The following is a 19,179-nucleotide window of genomic DNA, read 5'->3' on the forward strand; positions in this document are numbered from 1 at the left end:
GGATCCAAAACCTGGAGAATCAGCTCGCTAGTTGAGAAGTTTAATGAAGGAGAGACAGCAAAGGCATTCATAACCCGAATCAAAAATCTGTGTGACCAGATGGCTAGTGCTGGGATACAAAAGACTAGCGAAGAGTTTACTCGGCGGTGTCTGCGATATGTCCACCAAGGTTTGATGGACTAGTAATAGCGCTTAACACTCAGGTTAGACCCAAACCATTGTCATTTGAGGAGTTATGTCCTTTACTTATGGAGGAGGAATTGAGGCTTAAAGCTCGAGATGGAGGTGGCAATGGGGATGCTGCATTCTCTGCCACTGCGAAAGGCAAAGGTGGTTCTTCCACCAAAGGTGAGTCCTCTACTAGTGGTGACAAAAAGAAGAAGGGTGGCAAGAAGAAGTTTCATGTGATTGTAGATTGCCAGGTTAAGAAAGCAAATGAAAAGATAGATAAGGGGAAAGAGACAGCTAACACAGTGGAAGCAGAGTTGGATCTATTTCTACCATTGAAGAAGAGTGTTCCTCAGTTCAAGAAGCGTCAATCACTGATTCATGGGTGTTGGATAGCGGTGCCTCCCGTCACATGACCTTCAAGAAGGGTCTATATTGTTCCATGCAACCTCCATAGGAACCCATCACTGTGACGGTTGGAAATAATACAAAATGCCCTGTTGACAGTATAGGTATGGTTTCATTTGTTTCTATAAATGATGTGAAGAAACTATCTAATGTGCTATATGTTCCACAAATAAAGAGAAATTTACTATCAGCTTCTTTCATAACTGACCTTGAACATGAGGTGAGGTTCAACAAGACAGGAGCGAAAATTCTAGATAGTGCTTGCAATCTTGTTGGCACACGAGTAAGGAGGAACAACCTGTATGAGCTAAGTGCTCTTACAGCCACCACTGGAGTGGGCACAAGCAGACTTTGGCATGAAAGATTTGGCCACATCGGATTTGCAGTGCTGAAGGAGATGCAGAAGCAAGGTATGGTTGCTCACTTACCTGCAATAACAAAAATAAAAGAACCATATGAAGCTTGCATGATGGTCAAGCAATACAGAAAGAAAGATGTGGGTGTACTTTCTTCACGAAAAGGCTCAAGCTTTTGGGAAATTGAAAGAATGACTACATCTTATTGAAAATGAAATAGGGAGAAAAGTGAAGAAAATCAGATTGGATGGTGGTGGTGAGTTTGTTTCTACAGATTGGAGATTTTTGCAAGAGCAAAGGGATCAAGCAACAAACGACGACACCACATAGGCCTCAGCAAAATTTGATTGTTGAATGCCAAATGCGAACCACCATGGAGATGGGGAGGTGTATGTTGAAAGGTGCTGGACTGCTGCCAAACCACTTTTGGGCTGAGGCTGTCAATACTATAGTTTACATCCTTAATCGCAGCTATACAAAGGCACTCAAAGGTAAAACACCACATGAGGCTTACAGCAGTGAGAAGCCATCTGTCTCCCACTTCAGAACATTTGGGTGTGAATGCTATGCGCATGTACTAGACAAAGAGAGAAACAAGCTACAGCCAAAAGGCACCAAATGTATCTTCTTAGGCTATTATAATGAGAAGAAAGCCTATAAGTTGTATGACCGAGAGGCAAAGAAGATCATAGCAAGCCGCAATGTGGTGTTTAGGGAGCAACCACATGCAGTGGAGGCAAAGAAGAGCTCTTCCACTTTATCATCAAGCGAAGAGGTAATTCACTATGGACCTGTCCCACGAGCTATAAAGGAGAAGGAAATATAAGATGATGAAGGTATATGTCACCAACCTGTTGTTACACCACCGGAAAAGCCATTGCTGCGATGGGTAAGGGAGCTCTATGACCATGATAACCAAATGCCTATGTCTGTTGAGCAATATGCAAATGGACCAAGGTGGTCTTAGAGAATCGAGGAGCAAAGGATGGCTTCTGCTCACGTAGTCAATATGGCCTTGATGGCTGAGATTATTACAGAAGTAAAGGAGCCTGCAAGTTTGGAGGAAGCACTTGCAGACCGAGATTGGAAAAACATTATGCAAGTAGAATACGGCAACATCATAAAGAATGAAACTTGGGAGCTAGAGATCGACCACCTAACAGAAAGGTAATTGGCACCAAGTGGGTTTGGAAGGTAAAGAACAAGGCCAATGGGACTTTGTAAAAGTACAAAGCCAGATTGGTTGCACAAGGATTTTCACAGGTTGAAGGGTTTGATTTTCAGGAATCCTTCACTCCGACTGCTAGAATGACCACTATTCGCACAATACTATCGGTGGCTGCTCATAAAAAGTGGCCAGTTTATCAAATGGATGTTAAATTAGCATTCTTGAATGGTGACCTCAAGGAGGAGGTGTATGTAGCTCATCCACTTGGGTTTGAGGCCCCCCATTCTGAGAACTAAAGAAGGCTCTGTATGGGGCTGAAACGGGCCCCAAGAGCATGGTACCAATGGATAGACAAATTCTTTCATAAATTGAACTTCAAAAGATGTGCTCAGATGCTAACTTGTATGTGTACAAGAAAGGTGGAAAATCTGCTATTATTGTTCTATATGTGGATGATCTCCTTATTACAAATGACTACTACGAAGACATGATCTAGCAGACTAGAAAGGCGTTGAGCAAAGAGTTTGAGATGATAGACTTAGGCTTGATGCACTACTATTTGGGGATTGAAGTCTGGAAAGAGCCAGGCAAGATCTTCATCTCTTAGCAAAAATATGCAAGGGAGATCTTGAAGGAATTTGGTATGTCCGAGTGCAAGGAGATAGCTACACCTATGGAGGTAAATGTGAGGCTATCTATGGAGGATGCCTCACCACTAGCAAACATCGGGAGGTACAAGAAGTTGGTCGGCAGTCTCATCTACCTATGCAAAACTAGGTGCTATTGGCATTTTGAGTAGGTTCTCTAATAAGCCCCAAGAGAATTATTGGAATGCAGGGATGCGGGTGCTCAGGTATGTGAAGGGCACTCTTGATTATGGCCTCACTTATGGTATGGGCACTTCTTTGGCTAGTCATTATGACTCAAATTGGGCTAGAGATGTTGATTCCAAGAAATCAGTTTCTGGATATTGTTTCTCTTTAGGTTCAGGTATCTTCTCTTGGATCAGTAAGAAACAACCAACAGTGGCATTGTCTTCTACCGAGTCTGAGTACAAGGTAGCATGTTTTGCTACTTGTAAAGCAATGTGGCTAAGGAGGATCTTATGGCACATGGGAATGTAAGAGGATGAGGCAACTGTGCTGAGGTGCGACAATCAAAGTTGCATGGCCATTGCTAAATTTCCAGTGTTTCATGCACGCACAAAACATATAGAGATTCATGATTTGATTGAGGATGGGATAGTGGAATTGGTCTACTATCCAACAGAGAAAAATAGAGCAGATATCTTCACCAAGGCACTTGGGAAGGATTAGCTTCAAGGTCATCTTCAGAGAGTCGGCATTGGGCCGAGAAGCTAGTTCACAGGTGGACATTGAGGGGGGGTGTTAGATATGCTCAATGCCCCACCCTCCTGGTAACCACCAATGGTCCAAGGTGCTCAAGTTGTAAGGCCCCCATATGAGGAGAAGCCATGTGTGAGCCCGGGACATTGGATGACTTGCATGTCAGATGAGGTCTATCAATGAGACCATTGATGGTAGAAAGGTGATTGCGTGGGAGCCCCTTATTCTTGTTGGGGCTTGGGGGCCAGCGACCCCCCTGTTGGGGATTTGGGGGCGAGAGCCCCCGAGGTGACGGTATAGGAAATATTCCTTGAATATTCCATGGATGACTATTCGGTTCCACCGACTAGGTTGACTAGTCGGCTTCACCGACTAGGTTGACTGGTCGGTTCCACTGACTACGTTGATCTGACTACCGCCCTCATAGCTATAAAGAGGCAACCTCCCCAGTCCATTGCATCAGATCACTTCAAATCAGATCAGACCTTCCAGCAGAGATCTTCCAACTAGTAGCTCTTTACCTAGTATCTGTCTAGATCACCATCTAAGCTCCATTGTGGGAGTGCACAGGTGGATGGAGCCATCATCTATACTACATCAGTATTGAAGGAAATTTTTATTTATCTCTAGTTTGCTGTGTATTCTCTATTCTTTTTTTAGTTTCTATTCCACTGTGCCGTGTAATTTAACAAGTATCTCGTTCCTAATTGTTTTAATTAACATCTCATTCACAAGGTTTCTTGGATATGCAAATTGTAATAGGTTGCTCCAGAAGATGGTGCATGTCCCAAATACCATGACCAATTCTAGATACAAACTGAAGAAGATATTGGTGATGGTTGGGATGGATTATGACACCATCTAGGCTTGCCCTAATGATTGTATTTTGATTCATCATGAGTATGGCGATTTGGTTAATTTCTTGGAGTGTGGAGCACAGTGCTACAGACAAGACTTTCTGGGGGAGATGATCCCAGTGAAGGTCTTGAGACATTTTCCTATCACCCCCAAAATATAGTGCACATGTTCAGATGCAAGTCCATTGCACATTTAATGATGCGGCATGCTACACACCAGTCCACCGATGACACTTTGAGGATCCCTGCAGATTGTGCTTCTTGGAAGCACATAGACAACATGTGGTTGGACTTTGTGAGGGAGCCACACAATTTACATCTCGAGCTCGAAATGGATGGCGTGAACCCTTTGGACTTACGCTCTACATCTTGGTCGACATGGCCCATAGTCTTTGCTGAACTATAATATCTTGCCATGGTTAACAATAAAGAAGGGACGCCTCATGCTTGCCCTACTTGTGCAGGGGAAGTACAAGGCCAAAAATATGGATGTCACATGGCACCCTTGATTGAGGAGCTACAAACCGTATGGAGGGGCATACGTGTATTTAATATTTCTAAAGCCTCGGCCACAGATATTTTCATCAAGGGAATTTTGATGTGGACCATACATGACTATACAGGATATGGGGAGTGCACAGGTACGTGCTTTTGAATGCCTATTGATACCTTTATGCTTTATTGTGGTGTGATCTATGCATGTCTAATGACCTATTTGTGCATGCATATATGTAGGACTTAAAACAACAGGGGACCATGCTTGTCCTCTTTGTGGCCCTAGTTTGAATGTGCAACACTCAGGCTAGACTCACATAGATCATCTTTCTACCATCAACGGTCTCATTGATAGATCTCATCTGACATGCAAGTCAGGATCCATCTAGTGTCCCGAGCTCACACATGGTTTCTCCTCATATGGGGGCCTTACAACTTGAGCACCTTGGACCACTGGTGGTTACCAGGAGGGTGGGGAATTGAGCATATCTAACAGGTTTCATATGCAATTGCAGATATATATTCATTTAACTTCCAATTTCTACCATACATGTGTCAATTAAACACAATTGAGCCATAATTTTGCAACCTCTACACACATGTTGATGAGATTTCTTACAACATTTTTTGCATTTGTACTTGCAAATATATTAAATGCCTATCCTATTTGCTACCTTATTTCATTTGGAATTGCAAGTATTGATAAAGTAAAATTTACTATTACCCATACTCGAATTGTTAACTTCTTCCATTATTTAAAAAATTCAAAATGCTTAAAATCAAACATCCCAATGCTAATTTTTTAAACTAGTATGCCTCTACGCAGTTCTAAATTATGCAGAGATAGCAGACAACATTGTTGTCATTCTAGTTTCTGTTCAAAGTAAAGAATACAGAAATATATTGAAAATCTTTTGAATTTCTCTTAACAGATAATTCAAAACTCACTTCATTTTGAAGTAAATGCAGTGATCATTATACAAAAAACATAACTGTTACAAATTGCTTTCGACATTAATAAAGAGCATACAACCTTTGCTTCTTTTAAAATATAATGGAATTAAATACTCCAAAAGTTGAACAATAACCATGAAAATAGTGAAAATATTTCCATTTCATATAAGTTTGGCAAGTACAAAGGTTTCCCAACCTTCACTTATCTTTGTAAAAGAGATAACGATTGGACTCTAAGAAACCTACAAGAGGTACGATTTTATGTTGGTGAAATATTGGGGGTTTATAGAACTACCTATACAAGCAAGCAAAATAAATAAGGCTTCACAAATCCATACAGCCCTTCATAACAAACAGGAGGACCCCTACAGATGTAAAGGAAGGCTCATGATGAATGGGCTGCACTACTATGCCTCTAAACATCTGACTAAAAATGGAACCACACAAAAAGCATAGAGAAACCTTACATGCAACAAAGAAACACGTAAATATAATACTACAAGTTTCTTGTCACTTACAAATGAAAGAAACTGCAAGAAAATCAAGTAACAAGTTATGTGGCACTCATAAAATCAAACGAACTGCAAGAAAGACAAGGAACTGCAAGGATATTGGGTGAAAATAAATTTTGAAAATAGGCACACAACATACGTATAGGCAAGTGGATGATTAGAAAATACAAAAGCATTAGTGTCCGAAGAAGAGAGATCCCAAGACAACAACATGTTCCTTTTGTCAAGCATAGACAATGACCAGAACACAGCAACAACTGAAGATGCATTCGCTGCCAAGCAGAGCACTTTCCCAAATGTTATATGCATTACTCGCATAGCATCCTAATGTTTGCTCTCAACATGAATACGCATGCAGAGGATGCAGAGAAGCACACCTTTGTAGTCAGCCATATCAATATCGGAATCCATAGAGTGCAAACCACCACAAAACATATGCAAAGGAGAGAGGGTTGTGAACACAGCGAAGATGAAGTTACATAGACACATGGACGTAAAGAAAATGAGGTTTCCATGATCACACACACGAGAACCAATCACTACCTAAAGTTGTATTAGCACAGCTATAGGCGGAGAGACATGACAAATCCCCTTTTATATCTATATTCTCGCTTTAATCATCTAACAAAGCATAGAAATGTTGTTAGATGAGGGAGATTTCAAGTACCTACTCTAAATAGAGAAAACAGAGTAGATCTGGAGCTTCTGTTGCATATCGTTGGTCTTTACAAACTCTCACAATCCTTGTCACTATCTCAGAATAGGGTCTTCCATCAACTGCAAACATAAACTCCACATAATCACGCAGGCACCTAGCTCATATGATGGAGAGATGACCCAACATGTAGCATCGAAATTCATTACTTTACAGAGGACCATGAACGTGATGACAACAAAGCCAATATGCCACCAAAATAGAGAATTTCATTATTAACCTTGCTAGCCACATGAGAATGCTACATAAAATCCACCAGGGTCTGTAGGAACAGAGGCAAACAAGAAATAAATGCACTGCCAGCATGGATAGTGTCAAGGAACAACATGTAGAGAGGAGAGGTTGAAAGGAGATGTAGAGACCCTTCAACATAGAGAAGGAAAAGGAGAGAGATGTAGAGAGGAGGAAGCCAGGAGGGAGATGCAGAGGAAGGTAAGAGTCATCACCAAGGAGAAAGCAGAGCAGGGGAGGAGGAGAGACGCCTCCAATCCACTAGTGACTACACTACCAAAATGAAATGCTACAAAACCCTAAACAACTTTTAACACACTAGCCTACACCTAACCCACAACTAACTCATAATAATCTCGCTTAAGGTTGGCTCAAGGTTTTGGTCAAACTGACCAAATGAACTAAGTACCTAACTATGGACCTTATTAACAAAAACTATCACCCTGACCCCATAGGACCATTGCAAGGGCCAAAACTTGGCATTGTGAAGTACATGCATTAAAAATTCAACAAGTTAGTTATAAAAATTGTTAGAGCTTCTCACAATAAGAATATAAGAATGAGCTAAGTAGTCGAAAGAAGACAACATCTTGGTGATTATATTGACAACCTAAAATCCATTTGATACCCATATCCGTTATGAAGGAATTGAACTTTGCACAAACCTTTTCTTAAGTAAGATAAATATAAAACATTGTTTGTTTGTTGGGGCATTCACATTTTATCAATTTTGTCTATGCATGGTGCATGAGTGTCAAGAAATTATGCATTGACAACATAGTTATAACATATGTGTATCTCCCACTCCTGTTCAAGTAATGATGACCTCCTCTAGAGATGGTAGGAGAGATAGGGTTGCCGCCACCTCCAAAGCTACTCAACCTGAACCCGCCAAAGAAGATGACTCTACTAACAGAGATCTAGGGGCAAGACCCAATCATGAGACAAACACTACCAGAGAGCAAGATGTGGACATGTAAGAAATGACAAGAGAAAAGACGATAGATCTAACCAATATACCGGGCTTCACCCTACACTTGGAGGATAAAGATATGCAAGAACTAAAGAAAGGGGCAACTAACAAAGGACTCAAGAGACTATTGGCAAACTTTAGGTCTGCACCAGATAACTTCTCACTTTTCTAGAACGACATGAACAGATTACAAAACGCAAAAGATGTGAATTTTGCTGCTCAAGCTCAGAAACATCCTACTCATGGAGCCCCCCCCCAAGCATACAATGTAGTAGATCAAGAAAGGGTGAACCTTTCCAGAGGTGTCAAAAGGAACCTATGTGGGAGCTCTCCAAGGAGGTAGTCAAAGCCTGTTTAAAAGCCCCTGCGACCCCAAAGTAGTCAGTGTGGGAGCATCTCTCACCAAGAGCAAGGAGGATCTTTGGTGATCCCCCCAACACCACCTCTGCAAAGGAGATACTGAAAAAACTCAACCATATCCTGGCTCTGTCAAAGGTAAACTTCCTACAGTGAAAGTTCACACCAGAATGTTGAATGAAATTTCACCATGAAGTGGCTCTGTTCATGCACAGTGGTAGGATATATCCATAGTCCCCGACCACCTAGGAGTCTGCCACTATCTATCAAGATGTGGAAACCTACCTTCAACCCCAACTCACCTCCACCCTCCAAAGTGCCAATTTGGGTAGAATTCCTAGACCTCTAGGTGTATAGTTATCTCTCCTTACTCGTTTTGCCAATCCAACTTTTGATAAGGCAATAAAAGTCCCCACCTCTATTGGGAACAATGCAATAATAGAGCAATAATATGAGAAGCGGAATGCATAGAATACACTATATATAAAGTGGACAAAATGGAAGAGAAAGATATACATGGTTCACCCAGTATGGGCTACATCAACTGAGAAACAGCTAGTCCTGTGTTTCTCTTATCCTACAAGCGAGAGGATACAAGATACAAGTAGTATATCCACTGCTCTCCCATTATGTGAGCCACACCCTTATCTTACCATTTTTTATCATGCAATGCATGCACCAATTTTCATGTTTTTTTGGCTTTGGGGCCGTCAAGGAGGGGCTAATGCATGTCATTGGCCCCATTGGAATCCCCGACAATAGTCCTAGGGGGAGGGCATTGCCCCCCCTACAAATCCACTTCATAGAATGGGTATAAACATGTCTACGTCCAAATCACGGCCAAAAAACAACCTCCAAAAGAAAAGATCAGGCTCCACATACAACAATCTCCACTTGGATACTGATCATAGTAGCAACTTCACCATTACTACACTCACTGAAATTATTTGGATCTGGCTATCTCACATATTGTTCCTGATTCTTGAGGGTGACATTAAAATTGAGAGAGATCTTGACTTCTCACTACTTACCACCTTAGTCAGCATGTCTGCAAGATTCTATAGATAGAGTGTACCTTTACCAGCTTCAACTGACCATCCCCAATGTAGATGGGATGAAATGATATTTGAGATGTATATGTTTGGTTCTTGAATAGAAGGGTGAATTCTTTGCGAGATGAATAGCACTCTGGCTATCACTATACAAGCTAGAATTTCTTTCTTCTTCTCAATTTCCTCCATAAACCTTTGCAATCAATCATCTATTTACTAGCCTTTGTAACCGCAACATATGTTTCTTCTATTGTAGAAAGCACAAAAACCATTTGAAACTTTGAAACCCGGCTTATTGTTGCTCCATCTACAATGAAAACATACCCGGTGCTGCTCCTTCTTTCATCTTTATCATTTGCCATATCTAAATCAACATATCCTTGTAGAGAAATGTTTGAACTTCTAAAAAGTAAAGCATAAGCAGTTGTAGCTCTCAAATATCTAAGAAACCACTTTACAACCATCCAATGTTCTTTACCTAGATTATTCAAAAATCTGCTCACAAATCCAGCTGTATGTGCAATATCTGGCCTTGTGCATTCCATTGCATACATCAAGCTACCAATTGCTGATGCATATGGAACCCTTGACATATAGTCAATCTCCTCCCATGTCTTGGGATGCATATCCTTGCATAATCTGAAATTATTAGTCAAAGGTGTATAAACAGGTTTTGCATTCTCCATTTCAAACCCTTTTCAATGTACTCACTCTGAGGTTATGTCAATTTGAAATTTTTCCAATGTCTTGATATTCTCATGCCAAGGATTTGCTTTGAAACGCCCAAATCCTTCATTGAAAATGTATTTGCCAACTTCCTCTTGAGCACATTTATATCCTACATGCTAGAGCTTGTAGTTAGCATGTCATCAACATACAATAACAAGATCACGTATCTGCCATTGTCTAGTTTCTGAGAATAAACACAATGGTCTGAATGACATCTACTAAAACCCTATTCCACCGTAAACACAATGGTCAGAATGACATCTACTAAAACCCTATCTCACATCTTGTGTTGCCGCATATAAATATCTTCCTCTAGATCCCCATAAAGAAAAGTTGTTTCCACATCTAATTGTTCAAGATGCAAGTCTTCTACAACACACAAGACTCAAAATAGTTGTGATTGAAGTCATTTTAAACACAAAAGATAATATTTCATGAAATTCTATACCATTGTTCTTTGCAAACCCCTTTACTACAAGCCTTGCCTTGTTGTTGTATGTGGAGCCTGATCTTTTTTCTCAAAGATTGTTCTTTTGCCATGCTTTGGACTAGGTATGCTTATACCATTCCATGAACAGGGGGTAGGGGGGGCGACACCCCCCCTAGGATGTCACCAGAGGTTCCTTAGGGGGGGCACGACATGCATTAGGCCCCCCTTAGTAGGGGTTTAGGGGCAGTACCCCCAAAGGTAAAAATACATGACACTTGGTGCATGAGTTGCTTATGAGTTGTGTGGTCAACATTGTAAGATAAGGGTGTGGCTCACATAGCAGGAAGGCAATGGATATATTACTTGTATCTTGTATCTTCTAGCTTTTGCTAGATAAGCAGGATGCAGGATTGGCTGTTCCTCCATGGACATAGCCCACACTAGGTGAAGCACGTATATTGGGGTCTCTTTGTCTCTTCCATTCTGTTTGCTTTTTGTATTGTGTATTTTACACATTTTGCTTCTTGAATTGTTGCTCCACTATCTCATTGCTCCTAACACTTGTACCTCCTTTTTCCTCCATCTTATTCCTTCATACTATAAACTCATTTATTCCGCAATGCTATTTTTCCCATAGGTAAGCAAACCAAATCCCAAGTCTAGTTTTGTAGCAAAGAGTCCATTTCATTTTTCATGCCTCGCTCCCACTCCTTTTTGGATTCTCCCTGCAATAATACGTTTCTCATTCACCAGAATTAGTCAAATGAACATAATTGAAAGAAGGAGAAAATTGCTCAGGTGGTCCACTTACTCTTGTAGACCTTCCAAGTGCATCTTGTAGACCTTCTAAGTCTTGATGAAGCCTCTACAAGAAAGACACAAGGAGCACCCAAAATGGAAGTTACAGCCATCTCTTCACATGGCAAAGGCATGGGAAGTTTTCCAAGGAATGAACTTCGGTTTAACCTTAGTTGAACTATTATAGTTTTTTCCATATTTTCGTAATCTTTTTCTATAATATCTCCAAGGCGATGATAAGCCAACCAAGAATGTGGAATCCCTAGTAACCATACCGGTCATTGATACTCCAGTGGAAGATGACCAAGTATCAATTATCTCAATGAATATCAGAAAGCAAACTATCTCTAGTTTCATTGTCGATGTAGGATCTAGAGTTAACATTATCTCAAAGGAGTTTGCTAAGTTCAAGTGATTTAATCCATCATCATTCAGAAAACGAATGGCAGATCAATGTTGAGTGAATCCAAAAGGCATGTTACAAGACGTTGTCACGATAGTTGCCTGGGGCGCCAACTCAATGTGTAATATATTACTACCCTCATCCAAAATCCAAGGTATGGGGGGACGAGGTCCATATATAATATGCATGGATTTCCTTAAAATTTTTCAAATATGCAAGGAAAAAATATGAAAATTTCATGTCCCCCCTCCCACAAAATAAAAGGTATACACCTTGAAAAATATGCAAGATTTTAAGATTTGTATTCTTCACAAGAGAATATATTTGTGTTTGAGGTTTCTTAGGTGGTGCCTAAGAAACCTCCTTCTTGAAGTGCCCCTTCCTTTTCAAATTGGGAAATTTGTTAAACTTAGGAACAAACCATGTTTGTTCCAAAAGTTATAGCTTTAGATTTCCCCGTCATGTCGTTGTATATTTGGGTTACTCAATTGCTTCTTCAAAGGTCTTCGGAGAATTTATTCTCACCTCGATCTTATAGGTGTCTTTCAAACCTCTCACAAAGCCCCTTATCTTTTGGAATTCATCAATTCCTTTCAGCTTAAGGACTGCCTCCCTATAGTTCACTATGTATTAGACTAGAGTGTTCTTACCCATAGTATAATTGTCTTAAGCCTCCCAAGCTGTTTCTAACTCATTTTTAAGGTAAAAACTCTTTTAAAAAAGCGTGTTCAAATTCAGCCCAATACCTAGGAGTTATATCATTTTCTCTGAGGTCCATCCACCATTTATAAGCCTTATTTCCAATTGAAAGACTCGCTCCACGACTTGACTTTCAGGAGGGGTATTCCTGAGTCACTGGAAGTCTTGCCATTTTTGCAAGAACGTATTAATCGTGTCCTTGTTGTGTTCTTTTTCTTCACTATTGAAAATTGATGGTTTCAACTTCTTAAGTATGTTTGAGGTTTCTTTGAGTCGAGAAGTAACCCTCTCAACTTGACTAGGAGGAGTCAGTGATTGCACCATGGGAGTTATCGGATAACTTGGGCATGGCTTCAATTAGGGCTTTTAATGTATCATTAATCGTCCCTACTTGCTTTTCTATATTTTGAGTTCGAGTTTCTAGTTTAATAAATTCTAAATAAGGAATTTCATAATCACTATAATCAACGTCCTACATTTCCATACTATCGTGAATTTCATTATGTGCTTCATCCTGTGTTTCCTCTTCCATGATCGCTTTTCTTTTTCTAGCCCTTTCTTCTCTTCTCTGTCCCTGATCGTCTCCTCTCTTTCTGAACTCATCATTTTAGAATTTTCTAGATATTATAAAGCAAAAGGCTTTATCAAGAGAAAAATATGATGGGCCACTTCCCTAGTATTTGTTTGAGGTTTTGGATTTATATAGAAATCAACAAGAATTTTTTGATTTCGTTCTCGCCTTTCAATCCCGCTTTTTCGTGTCCCTCGATCTCGATCTTCGATCCTCTTCTTTTAATTATGGCAAGGCTAAAGAAAGAGCACATATTCTTGGAAGGAAGAGGTCTTAGACTTTGGAGAAAAGAGAGGCTTTTTTAGAAAGAGGGCCCTTCGAATGAAAATGGCTTTATCCTTCGGAAGAGAGGAGATGACGTGGCTTTTCTTCAAAGGTCTAAAGACCTTACGGTGACGTGGTTATCAATGATCTCGTCCCTTCTCAGGATGCGACTTGAATTCTGGGATCCTTAATTGTGCACGAGCTTCTGGAGCTGAAGACTCTATGTAAAATTTGGCATTGTAGAATCTCGTCTCCTCTGTTGTCGTCGCAGTAAGCCCCACGCCTCATGCTTTGCTTTGCACAAGTCGATGGCGGGTCGTGACAGTCATGACAAAACGAACTGTTGGGCTGCGAATCCTTAACGCCTGGATGTGACAAAACAAACTGTTGGGCTGCGAATCCTTAATGACTTGAACGTAACTACTCCCTCGACGATGTAAAGCGAAGTTCGTCGTGACAGTTTTGGCGTTGGAACTTTTCTTCCACCAGAGGAGAACCAGGCGCAAAGCGTTTCAAATAAACACAGGCCGATTTGTTGTTATTTCGACTCGATTGGACATATGTGTTACTTTTTTCAAGCCTTTGCCTTTATTTCGACTCGATTGGACATATGTGTTACTTTTTTCAAAGCCTTTGCCTTCCACGCTTCACGCAGTGCTTGTTACACCGCCCTAGCCCACTCTTACAAGCAGGATCAACCGCTCTAATACCAATGAAACATTCATAATAAAGAGGGCTTCTCTAGATCACCTCCCAGCCGCGGGTTCTAGCTAGTGAGCTCCGTCATTATCACTTTTCATCCCTGAAATTTCTCTCTCTACATACCACTTTTCTTGAGCTCCCTCTAGAATCTTCCCTCCTAGCCTAATGCTTGACATGTGGCCTTATCAATTGTGTCCCCCAGGGGATCTTACCATAAGAACCCTCTCTTAGATTTTATTTGCACCTCCTCAATATTGCCTAGGCCTAGGTGTGACCATAGACCCTATCCTTCTAGGTCCATAATTTGTCAAGCATTGTCAACCCCTCTGGTTTCCAACCTTGCCATGTAGCTTCCGTGATTATAACTGACATAACATAGCTCCATAGACCTTGCTCTGCAAGTGTTCGTACGTTGTTTGACGTCAATGTTGATCTCATCGTCTCTTTCTTTGTGCTGAACCCTACACATATCTTCCATCTGTGAGCCGCAGAGGAAAGCCTTTATGGAGGGTAGATGCGGCAGAGACATTTCAGAGCTTAGGAATCTTTCTCCTTGTGAGCCTGTTTGTTGTCCATGTACCCAATTCTATTGTCCTATGGTCCCCCCCCTTCATGCACTTCTCATTTGGGGGCTCACAAATGAACACATACTCCACAAAGTAACTACCGTAAGTGTCAACAAGTGTTGATGGAGAAATCTTGGACATGACATGTTAGATCATAATGGTTATATAGTTTCCTAGGCTCATGGGATCCCTTGTCTTATAGATCTTAACAATTGTGTTAAGGATCTAGGTGTGAGGGAAACCAATGTAAACCACATCATTAAATAACTTTGCTAAGATTATGGCTAAGGTACTAAGTCTACGTGCTTTGTACTGAGTGCATAATCCCTTAGGCCATTCTGTAACTTGAGGGTTGTGTGTTTAATCACTCGTGGTAAAGAGTAAACAAGAGATAGTCTAGTTCAATGTTTTCTTTTGGCAATGGGACCTATCGCTCAAGCAACTAGTGCTAGGCAATTGAGGCAAGGAGGCCAATGTAGCCACGAAGGATAGCTTACTAGTCTTCTGTTTTTCAACTTCTCCTTTTGCACCCCTTTATCGAGCAAAATTACGTTTTGTTTTTAAACAAAAACAAAAGTTGGTTTCTACTAAAAACAAACAAAGCACCACCACAAACATAGGGCATATATTGAAGCAAAAAAAGAAAGTGGAGCTTTGAAGCTTCTCAATTGGGATTTTGATGAACATCAATCAATCTCATAGCAATGTAATGTCAATTTGAGGATGAATTTTTATTAGTGGATTACTTGCTCATTAGCATTAGGTTAGTGGGTTGGATTGACTAGAATGGTTTTAGTTAAATTTTATACTAGTCAACTACCTCATCATTTTTCAATTGTTTAGGTAGACGTACATTGTTACGGTAATTGTGCCTTCCAACTCCTTGCTCATTGTTGTGTTGAACAAGTTCCAAATTGCCTTTCCATTTGTCCCTTGATCATATCAAGAATACGACACCCTACAAAAGGACAATATTAAAATTGGACAAGAAAGGCATGTGAATCTTAGCATGTCCTCAATTCTTTCATCATGAGGGATTAATACCATGTTAATCAAACGCATTTGGAAAATAAATACATTGAAAAGCAAGAAAGGGTAGTATCCAAGCACATAAGATGGGCAATTTATTTCAGGATTCAAAGATGTATCCTTGGTCAAAATTTTTAGAGAACATGTGAGATACATTTGGTACAATCTCAAATACAGAAGAGAGATGGCACAATAACCGTGCTTTTTCCTTCAATCACCAAAACTTTATCCTCCTTGTGGCACTCCAGATTAAACTCGATTCTTTGGCCATGCACATATACCAGCATAAAGATATTAGTGATTAGAACACATCTCTCTCTCTCTCTCTCTCTCTCTCTCTCTCTCTCTCTCTCGGGAGCAAAATACACCTTTACTAGAAACACAAGAGTGGAGAAGGGTTGTGCACTACTTTACCCCGTTATGGATGAGCTTGGAGAGTGAATGAGGAAATACAGTGAAGGGGGAGTCCATAAAGCAAGACCAGCTTACAGCAGTAATAGCTGGTACAGCTGTGCGCATGTCTGTGCCTGTGGAAGAACAGCTGCAGCAGCAAGTGACAGCATGGCAGCACAGCAACAGTGCAGGGCAGGAGAGCTAGGCCTATTTATAGGCCTGGCAATAGTGCAAAGCCAACAGCAGGGTAGGGGTCGGCATTAGTATGAGTCAAGGTCGGCAGCAAGAGCAGATGTGGGTTGGCAGACTGCTGGTTGGGATGATCTGCTGCTGGGTCAACCCGGATTTTTTGGGCTCTGCAAGGGTCCTAAGGGATGTCTTCGTTTTTAGGTCCATAGTTTTGAAGTTAGTTCATTTGGTCAATTTGACCATGCAAATTGTGGTTAGTATGAGCTTTAAAGTGTGTGTTAGTAGTAGTTTAAGAGCTTCTAATGTGTTTAGGGTTTAAGGTTTTTGTTTGCTTGTGGAGGTCCTAAATGTTCTTGTCTTTTGTTGTGGAGATCCTAAATGGTTTGTTTTTTGTTAGGTATTTCTCGCTAAAGATAGAAGCTCTCTTTGTCTCTTGTATAACACCACCTTTATATTACTCTTGCCAAAATAGGCACGTCCCCACTTTTATTTAATGGTCCATCCACCACACATCTTTTTCACCTCTTTTCTCTCCTCTCTTTTACTCATCGACCATTTCCCATATTCCTTCACCTTCACTTGCTTTTTCGTTTCCCTTTTACAAGTTATTGGAAATTTTTATGGAGCTACTTTATAATGTCAATCCAAAAGGCAGGGCCTTAATGGAATCCCCACCTTGTTCTTTTTCTTTTTACTTTTTTGGGTAGGTGGGGGGGATTGCGAGCTGTTAGAAATCACCAGAGGAAGACTGATAGGTAGCCCAAGAATTCACACAGAAGTGTTTGACTATGGAATCCAAAACTTCTTTACTTTCGCTGAACATACATATGTGCAAGCCAGCAAATAGACAATGCTCGAAGAGAGATATAGCACCAACAAAAGATATGTCTCCGTCCAATGGACACAATACAAAATAGTCCAGAGTCCCACCTGGTCCTCTGTCCTTAACAAAATGTTATCCTACTACTCACTTGTGTAGACTTTAGTCACCATGGCTTGATCCCTACACCTTGCTGCCTTGAATGTCAGCCTAGGTTTGCAGCCCCTTCTTGAGCTATGTCTGCAATACTCAGCTCCTCTTGGTCCTCCTGGATGTAGGCCCAAGAGCTGCTGCTGTGCTGCTCCAGTCTGCTCCTCAACTGCTGCTCTAGTGGATCCCTTGATCCCTGTGCCTTGCTGCCCTGGAAGACAGCCAAGGGTGCAGCCCTTACTTGAGATCTGTCTACAGTACCCAGCTCCCGCATGGTCCTCCTGTATGTAGGCCCAAATGCTGCTGGTCCACTGCTCCAGTCTGTTTCCTTGAATGCTGCTCTCGTGGATCCCCTGATCCCTGTACCTTGCTGCCCTGGAAGACAGCGAACGCTGCAGCCCTTCCTTGAGCTGTCTGCAGTACCAGATCTCCCTTGGTCCTCCTGGATGTAGGCCAACCAAAACCTGCTGGTCCACTGCTCCAGTCTGCTCCTTGAAGGCTGCCACAGTGATGTGTTCTGAGCCCTAGGGGCTCTCCCCTTTTATAGGAGCTGAGAGCCCCCCAAAACAGCTGACCAGGAAGGGGCAATAGGCCGACCCACCAGGCTCTGTAAACCGACCTGGTAGGGGCACCTTTCTTGAGGTGTTGCAGGTCCTGCCTCACCACGTGGCAGGCAGCCACTGGCCCAGGCATTCCTGCCCATGCCCCGACCTGTTCCAACCCTCCTTCCTTGCCTAGAGGCTTCTCCAAACAGGCAGGATCTTGCTGCTGCTGTTCCGTACCTGTTCCAAGCCCAAACCATCTGCTGCAACTCCGTACAACCTGCTGGATGCTTCCGTACAGATCCATACTGATATGACCACGATCGCTCCTGGAATACATTAGAAGGCAAATCGAGTTCATATGCAACTTGGCCAATTCTTCGGATACCCTTGAATGGACCACAATATCTGGGGAATAACTTCCTAACGTATCCAGCACTGAGACTCTTGGATTCCTTGGGAATACGCAAGTACACCATCGTTTCAATAGAGAACTCTCTAGGCAAACAATGTCTATTAGCATAGAATCTGTCCCTGTCTTGGGCACTTCTAATAGACTCCTTGGCAAACTGCAACATCTCTTGCATATCTTCCAAGAATGTCTTTGCAGCATCATTCTTGATTCCCTTCAATCCGACCATTACTGGAGATTTAGGTTGAAACCCATACATAAGCATAAAAGGACTAAAACCAATACTAGAATGCTTTGCACTATTATAAGCAAACTCAACCATGGATAAGCAATCTTCCCATGATGACTACCTCTTGAAAACATATGCGCGATGCATATCCTCTAGAAGTTGATTCACAACTTCCGTCTGACCATCAGATTGGGCATGTTCAGAGGAACTCAAACTTGGAGTAGTATCCAACTTATCAAAGATAAGCATCCAAAATTCACTCGTAAACTTAGAGTCCCTACAACTGACTATGTCAGACGTAACCCATATAGACAAAACAATTGGTCAACAAACTAGTGAGCCAACTGAGACGCTATGATAGTGGATCTAGTAGGTATAAATCTAGCCATTTTTGTCAAGCGGTCCACCACAACCCATATGGAGTCATGACCCTTACGCGTTCGTGGCAACCCCGTAATAAAATCCAAGGAAATACTTTTCCACTTATTACCAAGAATGTCCAAGGGTTGTAGCAACCCCGCGCTTCTAAGGCGTTCTGCCTTGGTCACTTAACAAGTACGGCAACCTTCAACATAGTTCTCACAAATTCTCTTATCTTAAGCCAGTAAAAACTATGTTTCACAAGAGACAAAGTCCTGTGTACTCCAAGATGTCCTACACT

General features: G+C 41.4%; 1 protein-coding gene across 2 annotated transcripts in view; it reads right to left on the reverse strand.

Annotated features, from left to right (window-relative positions):
* Positions 1-7,112: 7,112 nt before the first annotated feature.
* Positions 7,113-19,179, reverse strand: part of LOC147891574 (3-hydroxyacyl-[acyl-carrier-protein] dehydratase FERN, mitochondrial-like) — a 31,917-nt gene continuing 19,850 nt past the window's right edge. Inside the window, exon 2 of one of the 2 annotated variants that reach the window (XM_087388926.1) lies at positions 7,113-7,241. In XM_087388926.1, coding sequence (XP_087245052.1) covers positions 7,221-7,241 — 21 coding nt within the window. In that variant the 3' untranslated portion in view covers positions 7,113-7,220. Of the gene's footprint in view, positions 7,242-15,877; positions 16,045-19,179 lie in introns of those variants that run through there. The other variant, XM_087388927.1, reaches the window with a different exon arrangement.

Source organism: Dipteris shenzhenensis, chromosome 17, assembly GCF_047967505.1.
Source record: "Dipteris shenzhenensis isolate YYH24624 ecotype China chromosome 17, Dip_SZ_1.0, whole genome shotgun sequence".
NCBI classification, from domain to species: Eukaryota; Viridiplantae; Streptophyta; class Polypodiopsida; order Gleicheniales; family Dipteridaceae; genus Dipteris; species Dipteris shenzhenensis.